Source organism: Fringilla coelebs (assembly GCF_963513975.1).
Source record: "Fringilla coelebs genome assembly, chromosome: 8".
NCBI lineage: Eukaryota > Metazoa > Chordata > Aves > Passeriformes > Fringillidae > Fringilla > Fringilla coelebs.
Window position 1 is genome coordinate 18,159,295 of NC_140066.1, and position 20,813 is coordinate 18,180,107.

At 45.7% G+C, this 20,813-nt stretch overlaps 3 protein-coding genes across 6 annotated transcripts in view; 2 read left to right on the forward strand and 1 right to left on the reverse strand.

Moving 5' to 3' along the window:
- Positions 1-1,778: 1,778 nt before the first annotated feature.
- On the reverse strand, positions 1,779-11,449 carry HIF1AN (hypoxia inducible factor 1 subunit alpha inhibitor). 2 transcript variants are annotated; one of them, XM_084209919.1, is made up of 8 exons: positions 11,185-11,449; positions 9,985-10,235; positions 8,587-8,735; positions 6,748-6,893; positions 6,158-6,264; positions 5,693-5,756; positions 5,355-5,465; positions 1,784-4,213 (listed from the first exon to the last, which is right to left on the reverse strand). In XM_084209919.1, the coding sequence occupies exons 1-8, from the start codon at positions 11,419-11,421 to the stop codon at positions 4,169-4,171; spliced, it is 1,110 nt and encodes a 369-aa protein (XP_084066045.1). In that variant the 5' UTR covers positions 11,422-11,449; the 3' UTR covers positions 1,784-4,168. The 2 variants fall into 2 exon arrangements, 1 of the variants encoding a protein (XP_084066045.1); XR_014616331.1 differs by lacking the exon at positions 5,693-5,756 and having other exon boundaries at positions 1,779-4,213.
- A 1,926-nt stretch (positions 11,450-13,375) lies between these two features.
- On the forward strand, positions 13,376-17,149 carry NDUFB8 (NADH:ubiquinone oxidoreductase subunit B8). Its single transcript, XM_084209934.1, has 5 exons — positions 13,376-13,517; positions 13,688-13,814; positions 14,421-14,520; positions 16,080-16,235; positions 16,924-17,149. The coding sequence occupies exons 1-5, from the start codon at positions 13,418-13,420 to the stop codon at positions 17,014-17,016; spliced, it is 576 nt and encodes a 191-aa protein (XP_084066060.1). The 5' UTR covers positions 13,376-13,417; the 3' UTR covers positions 17,017-17,149.
- A 1,996-nt stretch (positions 17,150-19,145) lies between these two features.
- The window catches only part of SEC31B (SEC31 homolog B, COPII coat complex component), a 35,512-nt gene continuing 33,844 nt past the window's right edge, over positions 19,146-20,813 (forward strand). For all 3 annotated transcript variants that reach the window (XM_084210754.1, XM_084210755.1, XM_084210756.1), the window contains exon 1: positions 19,146-19,229. The gene's annotated coding sequence lies outside the window, so the exon portion shown is untranslated. The remainder of the gene's footprint in view (positions 19,230-20,813) is intronic.

Sequence of the window (20,813 nt, forward strand, 5' to 3'; positions counted from 1 at the left end):
CTTGTGGACTTCAGGGTGGCTCTAGTGGCTGCCTCCATTGTTTGTGGGATATTCTCCCCCCCTTCCCTCCTTCTAACAAAGATTCTGATTAATGATCGCTCATTCCTAATTGTCAAATTTCTTTTCCTTCATCCTGTGTCTAATCACCAGTGACAGAAGCCATTACGCAAATGAGAGCAGACGACTTCCCACAACTGTTCTCGTTGGTAAAAGCCTTGTAATTTAAAGCTCTGATTTGTAGAGGAAAGCTGCGTTTCCCCAAGGCGTCCGGGCATCTGTTCCACTTACACTCCAAGAGCCTCGACTTCCGCTCCCTCCCCCCACAATTAGTCCTCTGCTTGCAACAAATATTTGACTTTTCGAGGCAGTAATTAGAACTTACTTTGCATATGTTTGTCACAGTAACAGCATCCTTCCCTTTCTGTCTAGGCAGCAGCAATGCAGAGAAGTGCCCAGGGAAGAAGGTGGCTTCAGAGCTTCCAAGGACATTGATAGGAGAGGTGCTTTCTGTTCCAAAGCAGGAACAGAAGATGAAGACCAGAAGCAAGAGTGAAGGAAGCTTCTCACACACATGAGGCAGAAATGCATTTCTCTGAGTGTAGAAACACATGAGCAAAGGCAATACCTCTGCTGCAACTGCTGCTCTGCTTCCAGGGCTGAGACCATGCATTAACAAAGGCCTGCCAAGAGATTGCTGAGACCCTGAGTGCACTACCCCCATTCTAGGGCTTTAAAGGACAGTTGGCTGGGTTCAAGGTCAGCTTGGTCATTGGTAAGAGGAGAAAAAGAAAAAAAAGGGAGAAGAAAGGTATTAAGGGACCTAAGTTAATAAACAAAAACAAGAAAAAGACTGTAAGTATGAGTGAAAAATCTTGGTCTCTGACCTAGTTTTCAAATGACACGGTTCTCATCACTCAGTTTCCTCCGCTCTTTGCCCAACTTAAACATTTCTGAGCTTTGTGATGCCACCTGTACATTATCCAAGAGGCAATGCAGAGCTGAAAGGATCAGACATAGCAGATCACAAAGTCCAGCGGAACACAAGCAAGAGTGTTCAGAGATGATGATCCCAGCAGGCACAGCAGGGAAGGGTGAGCACCCACAGTCAAGACTTCCTGCACTTGGCTTTCCTACTCCCTTCACATTCACCCTATCCCCCAAGGGTGCAAGGAGAGTGCCATTTGCAGTGGCCCAGACTGAGGCATCTCTCTCTCCCACTATGCCAACATCCCTCACCTACTATTCAACTCTTCCCTATTTTACTACATCTTAGCCATTTGTTCAGAATTAGCCAACATTTCATCAATGGTTAGATTTCAAGATTGCTGTAGTTAATATTACTGTAAAATTACTTCTGTTAACTAGGTAGAGAGGACTCCATCTTCCAAGGCTGCTAACATACAGCACAGGTACACACAGGAAGCTTCCCCCCAGAATCTCCGGGACAATTAATTGAGTTCCTCAGGCCTGCTTGTGTAGTTTGCTCCATCATCCAGTCAGAGTATGGTGACACCATTCAGCAGGGAGGGGAATTTTTCCCTTCCCACCAACACTTCTTGTTGAGAGGGCACAAGCACACCATCTTATTCCCAGCTTTCCTTTCAGGCTTCTGGAAGTAGTATGGAGAAAGTTATGAAGACACATAACAATGCAATTGGTATTGCTCTTTTGAAGGCAATTCTGGAGACCAACAGCCTTCACCAGTGAAGAACACGAGTGGAGTTGTCAGACTGAAAGGTAGCTTTACACACACATGTCCTTAGAGAGCTCTTCTATACAGCCACTCACAAAAGAAAAGCCACACCATTCTGTTGTTCAACATTGGTTGTATTTAAGAACTACACTTCAGAAGGTACCATGTGTTTGTCACACCCCACCCCCTGCACACACACCCCTAGCAGAGAACACACAGCTTCCCAATACCATGGCAAGGGGCATTGAAAGCACAAGGTGAAAAGGGAAGGGGGAGGGAGTCAGTCCATCAGTGCATTGTAAATGAGCTTTCACAAAGTCAAGTGCAGCAAAACCGGTTCAGACACTTTAAAAGTTAGACCTTTGGCAAATAAAAGAAAAAAAAAAAGGATCCTTAAAGTTCTGTAAGTACCATTCTCTCTCCACATGGGATATGAACTCCCACCCTGAGCTTCAAGAGTTGATGGTGTCTAACAAGCAGTACTAAAGACTACCATGTGCTGAATAAATAGCACAGAAATGGGATTTAATTTGACCATCTTTCAACAAAGGGCATGTGCTCAAGATTCCTGGGAAGGCCTTGCTTTTGGCCAGTGAGAAGGTTCTTCCCCAGTTGTCCAAAGGCTGAGCATTGATAAGCATCCAGCTGAGTGACCTTCGTCTGGATCTAACCACAGCTCTGGAGAGCCTGCAACATGGCAGTCACACTACTCAGTGACACACATTTCTTGAACAAGGACCCTGTAGCTGCCAATTAAACTTCATTTATTCTGACCAGTAAAGCAGCCAGAAAACTTGCCTCAGGACCTCCTGTTTGAGAAGCCTTTCACTTTTGTGAAAGACAAGCCCACTGCAAGTGGTGCATGAATTGTCCCAGCAAAAGATGGGACCCGAGACCAAAGATGGAGCACTTCTCAAGTAGCATGTTACACTTTTATCAGAACCCACATCAGAACAAGCCCAGCACAACAGGGGAAACACTGGGAAGTCTCAACAAAACAAATGCTACACTTTCTGGGATGAGATACATGGGCTATGAAACAGCTTCTCCCACCTCTAGCTTTTGGAACCCATTACAACCACATCAAAAGTACAAGACCTTTGCACCACCCCCCAAACCAGGGACAGCAGTGCAGCACACCTCAGGGAAAAAAACAGCTTCCACATGAGCCTAAGGCTTCTGCATGGAAGAGGAGAAGGAAGAAAGCAAAGTGATTTTTCAGAGTGATTACTGAGGACTCAAACAGAGGCTTATCTGGTTCCTGTGCTCTGATCTTGTCACTTCCCAGTTTGCCATGTCAAGCCCCAGCACACAAAAAGGATCAAGATAAACTTAATCACATTTAAACAAAAAGCCCTGAACTCTTTCACATGACTGTACAAGGAAGAGAACCACACACTGGCATGGATTTAACTGATGGACAGGAGCCACACAAAACCACACAAACATGCGCACCTGTGCGCAGCCACACACACTTGAGTTCTTGCAGTTTCAGTAAAAAGGGCACTTTCCTGTGTTAGTCTCAGGAGCCAGCACCCTGCTGGGGAGAAGTGAGGCTCTCTACCTATCTGACACCGTGTTTTGACAGTTGAGCTCATCATCCCTTGGAAATTTAATTTAAAAATGTGGCTTAATCATTCAAGACTTGGAGAGTGCCCTGGCATTTATGCATTTCCCTTCATAATGCTACATCCCCTTTTAACCATACTGCAGCTTCAAAAGAGCAGGAGAGAAGCCTACACTCCCCAGAAAAAGCTGTCAGAAAGGAGATTTATCTAGACTCATACAAGACAGATGTTATTTGGACAGCATAGGATTTGGTGCTCACACACTAGATAAATTCATTCTGATCTCTACCCTGTACTACATCCAAAGCATAGATGTCTTAGGTTGAAGGAACTGAATCATTTGTCCAGTTGCTCAATACACACAGGTCATCTCACATGTTTGTCTCCATTAATACAAAAAGGTGCCAGAGTTGAGCAGGGACAGGTCCTCTAACAACAGAGGACTGTGAAACCTAACATTTCCCACCTTATATCCACTGCCGCCACCAACACACAAACCCAGCCAAGAGGTCCAAACCCCGTGAGGCTGAGGAAACAATATTGCTCCTGGTTATCCTCCAAGCCCTTCTTCATATGCCTGAAAATCCTGAAGTAACACATCCAAGTGCCAGAAGCCATGCTCCTTGTTGTGGCAAACAGGGCAGAGGGAAGAAAACAAACAAGTTAGTGAGCATGAATCCAGCTTCCAGTAAGTGCAGACTCTTTCTTGGGAGATTCAGTTAGATGAGAGTGGAGGATGAATAGGGTACTAATGGTTTTGCAGTTCCAGTAGCCCCTTTATTGTAGTGGGGCCAGGATAGGCCAGGAAACCCATCAGTCTGTTAAGTGCTGCGTGCAATACTAGCGCTCAGTATCTTCCATTGCTTGTGAACAAAGCAGCTCCAACATCAGCCAGGGGCACCAGGCATTAGTCATACCGGCCCTTAATCATCATATTCAACAAGGGACCCACCTGTTCAAAGCAAAAAATGGTCATTAGCCAGGACAGTTACACAGAACTGGCAGCACAGAGCCTGCTTCTTCTGCCTCACAGAGCCCAAGATACACCTAATCACTTTCAAAGAAAGTATTTCTTTCATATTTTCTAGAAAAACACTGGGGCACACATGAACACATTCTTAAAATACCTTACCAAAACTGCAGAGTTCTCTGCAGCACCTGACTTCAGGTGACACCTAAACATTCCATCCAGAGTGGAAACATGTCTGAAACATTTTCACTTCCCACCTAACCTTTGTGATTTCTAAGTAGATGCTATTAAAGGGAATCAGTAGTCATCACGGGCTGCTTTTTTAAGGGAGAGAAGGAACATTCTCACTCATTGAATCCTCTCTGGTCCCTGGGGCCAGTAAGAGGGGGGCGACAACTGATGATATTGCTAAGGTGTTTTTTTTTTCAGTCAAGACCACTCCCACATCTCAGGACTGCCTAATCACGGAGGGAAGTTCAGAATGCTATGGCAGTAAATAATCTCGGGGAGAGGCTAAAGAGGAGTTTCTGCACAGCGGTAAGGATTACAGACCATGAAAGCATTTCTATCCTTAAACTGCATTTCCACTTTCAGATGATCAGATTTTCAAAGGCATACTCTTAGTACCTCAGTCTTTAGACTTAGTACCTCAGGGTTGGGATATACCAGATAGTTAAGACTGCAAAGAATTCAGAGATAAACAAGAGACATGTTAAAGATGAAGCACATGACTTAATAGAGGAGATTTCTGTGATTTAAGAGACTTGGATTCAACAGGTGAAACAATTTCAATTTTTTTCAATTATCACTGCTGCACAGAAGACTAAGGAGTTTTTGGGAACAACACTTTCCTCGAAGTGCCCAGAGTCAAAGTACACCTTTTTCCCACATACGAGAACAACTACTTCATTGTTTGTAGTGGTCCTTTCCAGAATTACAATTTTAAGAGCTTGCAGTTTTGTAAGCAAATGACCTCCTGAAGACTGCAGGAAGAATCAGCAAAAGAGCAATCCTGCTTTCCCACCCTCACTGTGGCGCCTAGAGAGCCAAGTAGCTGTCACCTCAAGTTTCACATTAAGCCTTAATGATTTCAACAGCAGTGACCAGATGGTTCTTTTCATACCTCTTGTGGATTTCCTAAGGCTTCTCCCAGCATCTTCTCAATGTTCCTCATTATCGCCACTTTCTGATGAGCTTTTAAGGGATACTCAATTCTCTTTGGGGTTGGGGCACCCTGAAATATCAAAAAGAGTTCATTTGCATGCTTCCTGTATTGGCAGCTTATTCCACTGTACCCCAGTCACCCAGTTCTTCACACACACAACTCTGAAAAGGAAAAAGTAGCTTCCAGAAGCAAAGGACTTGGTGCCACGAAGTTCTCATATCAACAATGTGTGCCAATACATCTCTACCTGAAAAAATCATCTGAGATGGAGCTATCCAAGCTGTGCTTGTACTCACCTTGTACCAGAAGTTCACAGTGATGGTAATCCCCCCATTCAGGAGAGACTCAATGTGGTGCCACCTGCATGGAAATCACATAAAAAAAAAAAAAGAAAAGAAACTATTGCTGTAGCTTATAGTGAAATACCTTGGATGACGAGTTCAGACAGCACTAGACAAGCCTGGCCCTACACCTCCTGCATCAAGACCTCAAAACTTCTGGAAAGCTCTCCTTATTTAAATATAGAACCATTTCTCACACATATGAATGAGTGCATGTACAATTAAAGTGGTGTCAGGGAGAATTACTATTCCCATCCAACAGACAGGAATTAGCAGCATACTGGCCCAAGATATCACAGAAAATATCACAGTTGCTGGAGAAGTAAAAACAAAATACTCTTAAGAGCCAACCCAACACTAAGTAGAAAACATTGTAAACCTCTGTTTTTTATCACAGTGCAGTCCTGCCATCCTTCTTACCAGTACATAGGTATGTACAGCACATCCCCAGGACCCACCACCGTCTCATAGCCAACCACATTCCGGAAGTTTGGAAACTTCTCATAGTCAGGATTGTCAAAGTCCACCTAATAGGAGAAAACATTAAGAAACTCAGAAGGATTTCCTGCAGTGACAATCCTCATGATTGGCTCTCAGTGTCAAATCATCCTGGTCTTCCTTACATGGCTTCTACATTTCCATTTGTATCTTAACTTTATTGTGAGGTCCTGCAGTATCCTCCAAGTACCATACAGTTAGGAATCTTGCAATTTGTCTGTCAACAAATCTGTGTTTGACCAAGTGATCAATGAAATAGACCAGAGATGGTAGCAACTGCAGACCCCTTGTGTATCAGTAAGAAGGTGTTTATGGCCCTAGCACTTGTGAGTCAGAACCAGGCACAAACAGAAAACCACCAATGCATTCCCCACTTAACAAAACTGAGCACAGGTTTTTCAAAAGCTCAGTAAGTATTTTGCAGCTTTAACTCCAGTGCAGCTTCCTCCCACCTAGCATCTTTACAAATGTCTATTTTTGGCATGGAGAGAGAACAGATCTGCTACTCTCACCTGGCTCTGTCTGTCACATGGATGGTGCACAGGATAAGGGTAGAGGCATTCAAACTGATCAGGAGGAAACAGGATACACCTCTTGTAACCCTTAATCTGAGCAAAGAAGTTCTGTTGCTCGTCATAATGAGCTGGTGTGACATTCCCTACACAGAGAGAAAAGAAAATCAAGACACTCTCAGGTATGAAAGAGATGAAAGTTATATTACTTGCTGAAGACAGAAAATATACTCCCACATATTCAGAAACTAAACAAGGAAAATGACAATAGGAATGTTACAAACACCCTATCATCAGCCTTTATTGAGGAGCTGCTACTCCACTTAATTTCCATTCTAAATCCATACTCAGCAACTTATGCTCTACAGGATTAGGATTTCCAGCTTGTTCCAATGAAGAGCAGATGCTGAATGTTGATAGGAAGCTTTTTCATAAAAAGCTTCCTATCAAAAAGCTTTGTTTAAATGACAAGTTGTGGAACAGACTGTAAAAGATTATTAGTCTAGAGAAAAGGAGTTCAGTGGTCAGATTTGAAAAAAAGTCCCAGAAGTTTTTCAAGAAAACAACTAAACAATCTCTGTCAATGGAGCTCCCAATAGTACCCGCTCAAGTCTGATTAACAGTGCTTGACTGTTGCCACTAGATCTTAAATTTAATCAAATATTTAAATACAGTGGGCTGTTTTGTATGCCTCACAACTGTTTTTCAGGCTGTTTGCCAATTCAGATATTACTCTCTTGGCCTGCAAGAATTAAGATAACAGTTAACCCCATAACTTCATTAAATATATCATATGATCACATGTTGCTCTAAACACATTATTTTTTCTAGCACATGCTGGCTCAAGACAATTCCTTGGTTCTTGTGCCAACCTGTTAATAGGATTTTAGTGACTATATAGTCTGTAAAGAAGTGTTGGTCCACTGATTTTATATTATGTTCTCAGAGCTAGTAAAACAAGTGGCAAAGACAAACTACTGTAGGTTGAGTATGACTTGGTGCAAAGGCAAAAAAACCATCCAAGTTATGTAATTGAACAATTATAATTGGATATGTTGGCCACATTGATTATAGGCCCTCCCACTCCACAGAATGGTGTACATTTCTTCCCTAGTTATTGAGATTACTTTCTAAAAGAATGTTTTCCTTGTCAACAGCCTAGTGGTTCCTCTGTCTTCTAAGGCACCTGCCTCTAAGTCATGCTCCAGATGAATTTGGAATTCTATTCCATCCAAATACTTTTAGAATTTACCCATCTTCAAGTTTCCCACTGTCCTCTAGCCTTTCAAGAAAAAAAAAAAACAGGTCTTAATCAAAAGAGAATTCCTCCTCACAGTGTACTAGCTCAAATCAGAAAAAAAGGCTTCACAAAATAATCAGATTTCCTCCTGGGCAGACATTGGACATACTCAGAAAAGGCCAGAAGTCTAACACTGTTCACGTTGCAAACCTTTCTGCATTTTGAATCTGCAGGATTCAAGCTTTTTAAATCTACAGTGCCTGAAGCATGCAAACAGTAAACAGATCCCAGGATATGATTAGCAGCTCCTAGAAACACAGTCCCATCAGCATCACACAGAGCCATTCCATGAGCACACTGCATTCATGCATTCACAGTACATCCCTGGCAAAATACAATCTATTCCTTTCCTTGTTTCCTCTTTATAACCCGAGTTAAGGTGTGACAACAGTTTCCTCCCAGCAAAGCTTTACACTACCTCCTCTAAAGGAACACACAGATCTAGGGGAAAATCCATTTGAAAGACCTTCTGGAACTGAAATACAGAACTGCTGATGCAATCTTCTCCCTTTCTCCTTCAGTCTGAGGAAGCTATTTACCTTCCATGCCAATAAGAAGCAAGTTAGAAGTCAGTTGACCCCAGCCACGTTTCCCTTGCTGCTTGTTAATCCAGTTCCAGTTGAAGCCAAGGAAATCCACTACAATCTTCCTTCCAACTGTGTCATTCAATGTTTGCTGTAGGTATAGCCTGAATTGTCCAAGAGAGAAAGCAGAAATCAACTATTAAACTTTGTCATGAGCACAGACATACTCTGTCTCGTCAGAAAGATTTCAAAACAGAGAAGTACTTCCTAGAGATTCTGTTCTATCCCTACACAGCTTCAACACCTGTGGAAGGAAACAGTTTCAAAACGTCTGCAAACTTTGCTGTAAGGTTTCCCAGTACACAACAGAACAGATCTCAGTTCAACTTGAACATTTACAAGGGGAAAACATAATTTTAAGGAAGAACAACCCTCTCGCAGGGCAGGAGGAGGAAACTCTAAACAGACTGGCCATTATCAAATATGTTCACATCTAATCCCTAGATGAATGCCACCCCTCTAACTCACCTGCAATATCAGTTACCTCTTCTAGCAGAACTACATGAGGAGAAAAAGAGGGCTCAAGAGAGCCTGCACATTTCAGTGTCAAGTTACTTAAGGCCATGTTTGCATTTAGACATAGAGGATCAGAAGAATCTAACATCTGTACCAACAATCACAGTGTTACAGACTTCTGTCTGCAATGCTGGAAGAAAACACATTTTTAAGAGCAGGAACTGACTTCTCTCTCGGAAAAAGCAAACCCAAAGCTGAGAAAGAAGAGAAAGGCACAGATGACAAGTGGGCATGGGTACAGTGTTGATTCCAATTAAGACACAAGCATCTGTAATTCCTTTTAGAGGGCTGTGACTGAAAACACTAAGGGTTTAAGTACAGCTGCTGTCAGTTATATTCCATGTCCAGCTGAAGCTCCTCTCAGTGACCTACAGCTCTGTTAGTGGCACGGGCCATCACCCCCAGAACACAGTACATGCACAACCTGGCCTATATTCCCAAAGATGGTTAGCTCCAGCTGCCTTGGGATTCTGTGGGAAAGCCTGAATGCCACAGCCTATACCTTTACATCAGACAACAAGCTTCTCTACCAATACCAATACAGTCTGCCAAAAGAAAGCTTAATTCTTTCTCTATACAAACCCTGCCTCACACAGAGGAGGAAAAAAATAAATTCCCACAGCCAGTGTGAACAGTTTGTTTGGTATGACTTTTCTAAGGTAACAAGGCTGCTGTCAACTAGAAGCCCTGCAGGAAAAGCAGGATTATAAACAAGAAACAAATAAAAATTCCAAAACGTTCAGGACACTTTAATCATCAACACCCTCTGAAGAGAAACTTAGCTCCCACTTAGGTCTGAAGAAACAGAGAAATCTCCACACTCTACTTATCACTTACCTCTCAGCACTCCCTTTTTGTTGTATTTCTTTGAGTCTGTCCACAAACTCAGCAAACTTCATTTCTTCCCTACTTGACTTGGGTTTGAAGTTCTTAAAATTGGCCATTTTTTTCTCATCATAGTACAAAAACTTGTGTGTGCTGGCACTATACACTGAGAAGTCCCCATTGCCAATGTTTTCCTGGAGGTAGTCCAGGTCCCATTTCAGAGCAGGATAAACCAGATTTGTATCTGTCAGCACCACTGGCTCCTGGAGAGAAACAGGAAGTTTATTGATTCAAAGACCTCTTGAACTTAAGAACAAACACATTCATTATTGCACCCACAAAAACTCCCTTTCAAAATGGGGAATTGGAAAAGGCATTTGCAGTAATCATATACCTTGTTCTTGGGAGAAAACCAAGCAAGACATGATAGAAATTTTAAGAAAGTGATGGTCTGGGGCTACAGTAAGCTCCTGGTAACAATGGGACGACAGATTTCACTATCTACTTAGCCAATCTCTATCAACAAGGTTAGACAAACACTAACTGGCAACACTTCTGGGCCTGCTTGGTCCTGCCACGTAGCCAGGAGACACAGTAGATTCTGGCTGGTCACTTCCAGCCTCAGCTGTGAAGGAGTGAGTGCCAGCAAAAACATCCCTCTGAATCCAGAAACAGAACTCATCTCTTTTCTCAGAGGAGTGCAAATAACCCCCATCAAAAACTGACCATCTCTTCTAAAGCAAAAAAAGAACCTTTACAAAAAGAAGACAAAGCACATCGCCTATCTCCTCATCTACCAGTCGTAAACAACCTAACCAAGGCAGCACTCGTGTTCCCAAGCTGTACATACACAACTTTTTGCAGACCTTCCTTAAAAAACCCAACTACCAAACCTACCAAAAGGAGCCTGAGCTGGTACAGAACCAACACGAGAGCCACCACTGCAAAGGAACCTTTACATCTGTGGAGGCTGGCACTTAGAAAACAATATGTGCTCAGGGGTTTACACAACGTTCCCACAACCTCCATCCAGACAACAAAGGGCTTAAAATAAACGCTTCCTATGAATTTCACAAATCAACGCTGTAGCACCGAAGAAAAATATCCACTACAGCAGAGAAGAATGGGACAGCGGCTACAACAGAGCCCGTGCGGTACCCAGGACGGACAGGGCCGGGATGAGGAGGTGACTGCGCCCGGGACCCCCCTCACCTCGTTCTCGATGAGCTCCTCGGCGCGGGGGTCGCTGTGGCTGAGCCGCGGGATGGGCCGCGTCTCGAAGGAGTAGCGGCGGAACTGGGAGTCGCTCCAGCCGGGCCCTGCCGCCACCGCCGGGCCCTCGCGGCAACCCGCGGCGGCCGCCGAGGAGGAGCAGCAGGAAGAGGAGGAGGAGGAGGAAGAAGAAGAAGAAGAGGAAGAGGAGGAGGAGGAGGACGAGGCCGCCGCCATCGCGGCCTCCACCGGAGAACGCGTACCAAGGAAGGCGGAAGCGGAAGCTGCGCACTCATGGCAACGCCGGAAGCGGAGGGCGAAGGCGGAGGGCAGAGGACCATGGAGAGGGACGGAAGGAGAGAGGCGGCAGCGCCCCCTCGGGGGCGGAGGCTGCCGGGGCCCGCTGCCCTCGGCCTGGGTCCCTTCTCGAGGCTCCCTCACCCCGCTGGGCGCTGGGAGCGCAGCAGGGCAGGACCCGCTGCAGAAAACAGCGAGGGTCGGCTCTGCAGCCTCCTGGCCGGGGCCCTGCCGCCCTCGGGCCTTCGGGCATTTCCATTGCCCGAAGGAAACAGCACCGCCCGCTGCCTCTGTCCGGCCGCGGGAAATGCGCTGCGGGGCTCTGCAGAGCCTGAAAACGGGCTCGTAAAAAAATAATGTACCGCTGCCTGGTGCAGCTGACACCCAGCCTGTGATGGCGGCTGCATCATTTTAGCAGGATTCCATGAACTGCATGACTGAAGCTGGAGCTGTTGAATTATTTTCTTATTGCATGTTTATTAAGTGAGACAAAGTCTACATTTGGCTTTTAATCTGCAAACAGCAAGAATGATGATCGCTATTTCCCATGAATGTGCACCACATTAGGCATCAGCTCTGGAGAAGATTTTGGTCTCGGGCATAGAGTGGCTTCCGTCCTACAGTAACTGGGATTTGTTCTGCCTGCACAGAACTTTGCCTTCATGAGAATAATGCAATTTCCCTTTGTCCTTCCAGAATTTATTAATAGACTTAATTTCTGGGAAAATGAATGTCCTCGCGCGTTTTAAATCTACAGTGTTTCTGCTGTACAGGTTAACAACATTTTTTACAGTGTATTTGCAAATATATTTGGGTGCTTAGGAAACTTGAAACACACCTGTGGAAAACTCAAACATAATTCAGAAAATAAATGGGAACCAAGGTCCCCACTTCCAGTGCTGTCCCCACAGCTCTCTGGGGGGGACAGGCACTAAATGCTGCTCCATGGAAAACAGCAGCAGCATCTGCACTGGAAGGTTGGGCTCTGAGTTAATAACTTTATTAGATAACTGAGTAACTTCACTGCATACTCCTTTGTACAGGAGTTGGCTGAATTAAGATACCATCCCTAAAATGACATCAATAGGCCTTTCTTTGGGATAAGTGAAAGGATCCTTTTCTTTATCTGCAACAAAGCCCTCATCTCAGGCATGCTGTATCTCAGATATAGTTTTGTGGTTCATCACTATCTTCATTCAATTCTTAGGTTTAAAATTAATGTTGTTATTAGAAGGAATGGCTTTAATGACAAACTGTCTGTGATAGTTTTTGAGCTGCAAAGCTTTATAATGTAAATCGTTATAGAGACATTACCCATTATGGCTGATATGAATAACTGAAGGAAAATGAGTTCAACTACCACAGAGTTTACATAATGAAGTAAACTGCAAAATCCTTTAATGCTCGTATTGATTTTATTTACAATAATACATTGCTTACATTTGAAGAATCACATTGCTAAATTAACATGACGTTTCTGCTGTCCACCTTCCTCTGGCTCCATGGAGATAAGACGATTACATTTGAGTATTGACTTTTATAATATTGATACTGATACAAAGAAGGCGATTTGCATAACGCCGCACGGCATCGATCCGACTGAGCATCGATCCGGCCGCTCCGCAGGAGGCTCCCCGCGTGTGAAAGGCTGTTCCTGCCATACATTCCCGTTGCCCCGCTTCAGACGGTGACAGACAAAGCGAAATATCGCACCTCTGCCTTTTCCGTCCATTGACCTCGTGTCAGCATTGCACCGCGGCCGATTAACTCCCGCCCCGGCGGGAGCGGGGCCAGCACCGGCACCGGTACCGGCAGCGGCCCCGCCCTCCGCGCCCCTAAGCGATGGCCCCGCCCCTCGCCCCGCCCATCCCGCCTCTGAGGGCTAGCCCCGCCCCGCCGCCGTGCCTCCCGCGGCCGCGCCTGCGCGCTGGGGGTGATGGCGGCGGGCGCTCTCCGCGGTGTCCTCTGGCCCCGGGCGGCCGCCGGCCTCAGGGCGGCCCGGGCCGCCTTGGCGGCGCCTTCGGGGGCGCGAGCGGGTGAGCGGGGAGGCGGAGGCTGGAGCGAGGGGCCGGCGGCGGGGTCGGGGTGTCTGGGGCGACGGGCCGGTGGTTCCGGGGTCGGGGCGGGAGGGCGGCGCGACCTCCCCGGCCCGGCTGCGGCTGCCGGCGGGGCCCGCGCCCACTCTTGCCGCGTTCCTCTCCCGCAGCCTCGGAGATGTCCAAGGACATGATGCCTGGGCCGTATCCGCGGACTCCGGAGGAGCGGGCGGCCGCTGCGAAGAAGTACAACATGCGGGTGGAGGACTATCAGCCCTATCCCGACGATGGCTTGGGGTGAGCTGGGTAGTGCCGTTGTTCCAGGAGCGGGCTAGGGCCAGTGGCTCCAGACTTTGTGGGGACGTGCCCGTAGCTCCTGGTGAATGCCTGCCTTTGCTGTACTGTGAGCTTTGAAGACACTTCAGTATTTTAAAATAGGAATGAATGGAATGAGTTAGAGGCTTATGTGAATAAAACACGAGAGACTTCGTGAGAGAAACTTGAGAGACTTCATATGCTATTGTCCTGCAAGGCTAAGTGGGATGAACTGAAAGCCATGTCTAGAATAAAGGTTTCAGGAGATGTTTAAATGTTGGGGAATACTTCTACATGTGCCAAGATAACTAGGTTTCCATATTTTGGTTAAGCTTGCATTTTCTTTCATCTAGTAGAGCCCAATAAGGCCAGTTTGGGGAATGCCATTTGTTATGGTGTCTGGTGTCAAGGTAATTATTGTTGTGCTAGTTCTTTTAATGCATTTCAAAAATCTATATGCATAAAAGCAATAAAAATAAAGTAGTATTTAATTCTATTTCCTTAGGTTTGTCTTATACTATCTCTTACAAATTATATCTAAATTAGTACAGATTTCTTTATGTTTGGTCTTTTGTTTGTTTCTCATAGGTATGGTGACTATCCCATGCTCCCTAACAAGTCTCAATACGAGAGGGACCCCTGGTACCAGTGGGACCAGCCAGACATGAGGCACAACTGGGGAGAGCCGGTAGGAACACCAGTTCCACTTCTGAAGTTGCTTACCAATGCCCCTGTTACTAAATTCTAACATGCACCTCTTGTTAGTGCTTTCTGGTGAATCCTTTGTGTAATTTCATCATCAGTGCCAGTGTGTGTGTTGCCTGTGCAAGCAGGGACAGTCAGTTCAAGGCAAAGTTAGGCTTTGGCCATCTGGGTAAATACTGTAAAAGTACTGAGGACAGTTATCTTACTACATATGAGAAGGGAGACTCAACAAACTTAACGTTCCCTGCAGGAGTAATTTTATTTGCCTGATAGGACTCAGTATGAGAGCCTGGTTCAGAATTGTTTAGCAAAGAAGCCACCATTTGAATAAAGTCCTTTTAGTGCAATGGAAGTAGTTACTGTTGCTTTATTACTCCAGGGCTTTTTTGAGGTAGACTACAAATAAGGATGTTCTCTCTAAAGGAAGTTTGCAACATGTCCTTAAGATAAATGTGAATAGGTCATCTGTGTTAACTTTGAACTTAACTTGAAAATCTAAGCTCCTCGAATTCCTTTCAGGAGTAGCTCTTCTCCTAGTGCATGATCTTTTTGTGAATGACTGCAATCTGACTGCAGTTACTGAGCTTGGTAATTGACTTGTGGTCTCTTCACTAGAAGCAAGAGTTCATCTAAGTATGTGTGCTTAATATATCACAGTAGTACCACATTAGAGCATTTCAACATATGTACCACAGTAAAGTGCATGTTGTAATGACTAAAAGCACATGAAAAAAACCCATGTTGATTCTGTGTTGTTGTAGTGCTTGCTGCAGGAAGGCTTGTGTGCCAGCCCTTGCACATGGTCTTGGCAATCAGGAGCGAAGAGGGCTATACTGATATTTTCCAGGTGTTAGCAGATGCCTCTGTTAGGCAGCTTTGATTTCTGCTCATTCTTTCTCTGGGTTTCATAGGAAATAGCTCTGGGGGAGCTAGAGCTGGGAATCTGGAAGCAGTACTTGAGCTGCAAATTAATAAGTTCTCTGCATTTATTAATGTGAAAGGAGACTATAGGCAGATCATGCTTGAGACTTTCCTATTTATAGTTCAGGGTATTAGCTTGCTACCAGCCTTGCTCTTGTCCTGGAGTAGCAGTAGCAGGTCCTTTCCCTGTTTTGAGGAACCAGCTTCCAAGTGTCAAGTAGTTGCTTATTTGTTTGAAATAGCACTACTTCTGTTTGGGTATGTGACTGAGCTTCCATTAGTGAGGGTTCCAATTTATAGCATGTCTTTCCAGTGGTCCTGGGGAACAAAGCTGAGGTGGAGTGATTATGCATAGAAATAAAAACTGCTGCTATCCTATATAGTATGTTGTGTGGTATAAGCATAGGATGAAATATAGAGTCTTTTGAGTTTTGCTGTAAGCAACAGTTTGTCGTGACTATAGGTGGACCGTATACCTCCTCTGTGGCTTTATCTCTACATTTGAGGTGGAGATGAAACAGCTTCTTGCAGTTTTGTGAATGCTGTAATGTGCTGCTTCCATTGAGGGAAGCAGCTTGACCACTGTTGGTAAATGTGCAATTGTTTTCCTTTGTTCTTTAGATGCACTGGGATTTTGACATGTACATTCGGAACCGGGTTGATACATCCCCCACTGTTGTTCCCTGGCACACCATGAGCAAACACTTTCTTCTCTTTTTGAGCATAATGCTGATCATGTTTGGTCTTGGAGAGATCTACCCATCCTACAGGCCTGTGGTGAGTGAAACCCAAGGGTAAAGGGAGAAGAAGTTGCTGTATTTCTTGTCATTACTAATGCCCATAAGAGTGGTTTTGCTGAAGATGAGTGATGGGTGTGAATGCAAAACTGCTGCTGGTAGTGGATGGGCCAAGGGATGTCCTGTGGCCTCATCTAACCTGAGTTGTTCTCTTGACTGGCTCTGCTCACAGATGCTGCTTCATAGTGTGCAGTTCCTGTTCACAGGGAACTAAATTGGACTATGCTTCTTACAGTATCCCATCTTTGGTCTAGGTATTCTCCTTCCCCATGTGTGCATATACTCCATCTAACTCTTCTCTTGCCCTGTGTTTTTAATTATATCTCATGAGCTGTATCATTTGGGAACTGTACTCTTGAAAAATGTATCTGAATACATGAGCAGCTATTGCAATATATTATCCTCATGCTGTGAGATAAAAGGTTGATTAAGATTAAAAGCAAGACTGCCTTGATGTTTCTGTTAAAAAAATAATTTATGCAAGGAACCCCATATTTCTGAATTTACTTCCCTCATACTCTAATATTCTAGCTGAAGCACTTAAGAAATAGAAATTTAGGTCATGAATTACAAGCCTTCATTTGGGTGGGGGTGGGATGAGATGAGACATTTTACTCTTACCCCTTAATTTGCTTGGTGAATTTGCCTCTGTTTGTCTCTCCTTGCAGGGACCGAAGCAATATCCCTTCAATGACCTGTATCTGGCGAGAGGAGGAGACCCCAATAAAAAGCCACCCACGGTGATACACTATGAAATTTGAAAGTTGCTCCAGTGCTACATTTCCTTCAGTTCCCCTGGGGAAGAAGTCTTGTCTAGTGTTCACTGGCATTTGTTAACACTTGTTCTTCAATGCTCAGCTGATAACTGCAGTGAAATATATCAATGACACCTACTGTGCTAGTTGTCTTCTGTTGGTTTGAGAAGGCTCAATTATAGCTAATGAAATGGAGTGAACTTGTCTAAATGGGATAGCATCTATGGGGCAGAATTACAAGTGCAGACCTAGGACTGGTGGTCATTCATGTATCTTGTGCACAAACATTCCTCACTGTGCTTGTTTTTGAAGGCAATGCTGCCTGTAACCAAGGCATTTAATGCAGGTGCTGCTGGGAGTTGAACTGGAGTGTCACTGTATATGTAAAATGATAGGCAGAAACAGATTGGAAAGTGCCAGTCCTTGGGAGTCTTGTACTGGGTCTGCCCTTGCTGGGAGTTGACTTTGATCTCTTCCAGGTCTAGATGCCCTCTCAAGTGCAGTTTGCATAACCAGTAGGAAGCACTTGGGAGGCACAGAGCCTTGCAATGGGTAGCTTGAGGCTGACAGCAGAGCTGTGTGGACAGCAGCAGTACGAAAAGGCTAATGAGCAAGTTCAGCTCTGGCCAGATGTGCTTTGATACAGGTGCACAGGTGCCTATAATTGTTCCTTTATGGCCTGAGTTCATCCACCTGGCCTGGAGTTACATCTGACCCATGATATCTGCCTGTTTTGCTGCAAACCACTGGTCTTGGACCTCCAATAGCTGCAGCAACAGTTTGCTTGGGAAAGTTATACATACAATTATATTAAGCTCCTAAATTTGTCCAGCTCCACTCTAACATAATGGCTTTTTCCTCTTGATGCTGGAGGAGACAGTACCTTTAGTATTCAACTCTGCTGTGCTATGTCTTAACCCCACTGTTTAGTTGCAGGAGTGGGTGATCACAGAAGGCTGAAGGCTTGGGCAACTCTAGGTGCTTCCTATAAACTGTGCTGTCTCTGCTCTCAGCACCCTGTCACAACTTGTAGTTTTGTGCTTTAAGAGAAGCAGGTATATAAAGACAGCAATTCATGGTTTTTCCATCTGTACAGATTTTAAACCCCAAATTCTAGAGAGACTGTTAGCTTGGTTTTTGTGTAGAGGTTTTTATAAGGATATATGTTAAAAGAAATTATGGGATTGAATGCTAGGAGATAGTTTTATTTGCACCTAAATATTTATAACTCCTTTGGAGGCGCTGAACAATCAACATTCCTCATAGCTTTTGTTAGCTGTCACTTTCTCATTACAGAAATGCTTGCTTTTAAATTATAGTCAATGATGTTTTATCTCAGAAGTGGTTTTTTTCAAGTGTTTTTTATGAGCTATGGGGACCTTAAAACTGAATTCTGCTTTCCAGGGCAAAACACTCCTTAGGGATATTTGAATCAAGAATTGCCATTCCACAGCACTTACATGACAGTACTGTATAAAATGTTATGAGAGTTGTAATAGTCTTCAGGTAAAATGAAGATGAATAGGAGCTTTGGTGTGTGTGATAGTGTAGCACTTGCATTGAGGCAGGGCTAGGCCCATCCAGCTCATTGTGCAGCGTTCCAGTGCTATTTGCTGCTGCCCGCTTTGGGGACTTCCAATCCAGTTTGTTCTAAACAGTAGCTTAATTATGGTTTTCATCCATGGGGATGGCATAATGGGTTGGACAGATATGGCTCAGAAATCCTAAAAACTGAGTTTGTAATACAGGCAATTTTTTTCTGAAAGCAGGAGGGATGTAAGGGAAGAAGGCCTGGGTCCTTCTGCATATTGTTTCCCAGCAATTAACATAATTTTAGAAACATACATTCCTTTCCTTTCTGCACACCCTCAGGATGCATTACATGTATAGCTAAGGTAAAGTTCTGAGGGGGGTGTGGCAGCCGCAGCAGAGCCCGGCTCCAGCAGTGGTGTCCTCGGCCTCCGGCGTGCAGCATCTGGTACCGATGGACGGAGCCGATTCGGGTATCCTACAGAGGGTGAAGGAGCCCGGCCGCGCCGGGCCCGGCCGCGGCCGCTGCTGCGGGGCAGTGGGGCGGGGCAGTGGGCCGGGCCGGGTTCCGGGGCCGGCCCCGCGCAGGCGCGGCGGGGCGGGGCGGGCGGTGCTCTGGGCTCCCCGCGGCCACCGTCGGAGCGCCGGGCTGCGGGAGCGAGCGGCGCGGGAGGCACGGCAGCCAGCCGGTAAGGGCCGCCCGCCCCCCGACCCGGCCCGGCCCGGCTCGGCCAGGCCCCGCCCCGCGCCCCTCGGACACCCAGCCGGGGCTGGCCCTGCCCCGCGGCGCCCTGGCTCCCCAGCCCAGGGCTGCTGTGCACCCGGCCCGTCTCTGTCGAGACTCCGCTCCCAGGTCCCGTGGCCCCGTCCTTGCCCCGGGAGCCTCGGCTCCTCTCTCCCGTCTCTCCTCCGCCGGCCGGCGGGCGGGGAGCGGCCGGAGATCTCAGCTGGGTGACCTGGGCCGCGGGGAGGCCTCTGGCGTAGCCCGGAGCCTGTGTCTGACACCCGGTGTCCGAGGTCAATGCTTTCCTCCTAGCCCCTTGCTCTTTTTCACCATCCCACAGGGTAATGCTGTTGTGCAGACAGGCACACTTGAGACGTGTGTGCGCTGCCATCTGAGCAGCGCTGTGCAATGGGCAACAGCTTCTGAAACTGCGCAGAGCACAAGAAGTTTCTTTATATACCATTGGAGCTGTCATGGAGGAATGTGCTGAGCCCTGCCCTGCAACAACCCCACCTTGCACACACCAGTGATTAGCCGAGATTAGCTGAGTGTGTCTCTGCCTTCTGTAATCGGGGTTTATAATAAGCACGTACGAGAACAGCCTGGCTGTGGGGAGTTGGGGAGCTGCGGAAGGAGCGTGTCATGTCAGAGCAGTGCAAAGAGAAGGGGCAGTACCGAGATTTGAAATCAGTGCTGGGATTTGGAAACTCTAGGGACAGTTTGTGTCTTAACCATTGTGTCTTGGCTGGGGGATATTTTTCAGGTCTTAGGATGTCTACTTGTCACCCGGATGACCTTGGACAATTCTTGTTCTGCCCGAGTTTCACTTTTTAGCTAAGTGTGGGGAGATCAGCCTATCAGGTCCTTTGTGTGCAGTGCTGGAAGTCCAGTATCAGTAGGAACAGAGAGGAATGGTTGGGTGTCCAGTGGCAGGAGGAGGATTGGGAAATTCAGTGGGAGGGGATTTCTGATTGACAGTGTTTGGGTGGTGCAAGAGAGAGAAGGTCTCACTAGAGTGCTATCAGGGGTAATTATTATGACAGCTTTGAGAGTCAATTAGTTCATACAACAACAACCATGGTCTTAGTGTAGTGTAAAGCCATAAGTGTTTCAGGTTAGCAAAGGTGAGGCATTTTTGTCTCTGATGGCATTGTTTGCATGGTCTAATGTAATCTGGGAATTTTCACTGTTCAGCTGCATGCTCTCTATTTCTCAGTGGCAAAGTGTGCTCTACCCTGTTAGATTTTGCTTTGTTACCCTTTAAGATCTGTGCAGGAAGCCATGTCTGAGGAAAGCTGTGGGGAATTGCTGCTTCTGTCCACTCCCTTTGGGGCTGAGATTCATTAATATATTAGATCTGTAGTCGAATGGTTGTGTGTAGAAGAAGGGTGAGGAATTGTCGTGATTAATTAATTAGAAGTCCTGAGAAAAGCATGAGCTTTCTTGGAAGTCTTAGATGCTATTTTGAGAGGTGACAGCAGGTGGCAACCTCTCCCTAAAAATTCTACTCTTGAAGAGTTCAATACTTGAAAATTTTTCTCAGGCAGCC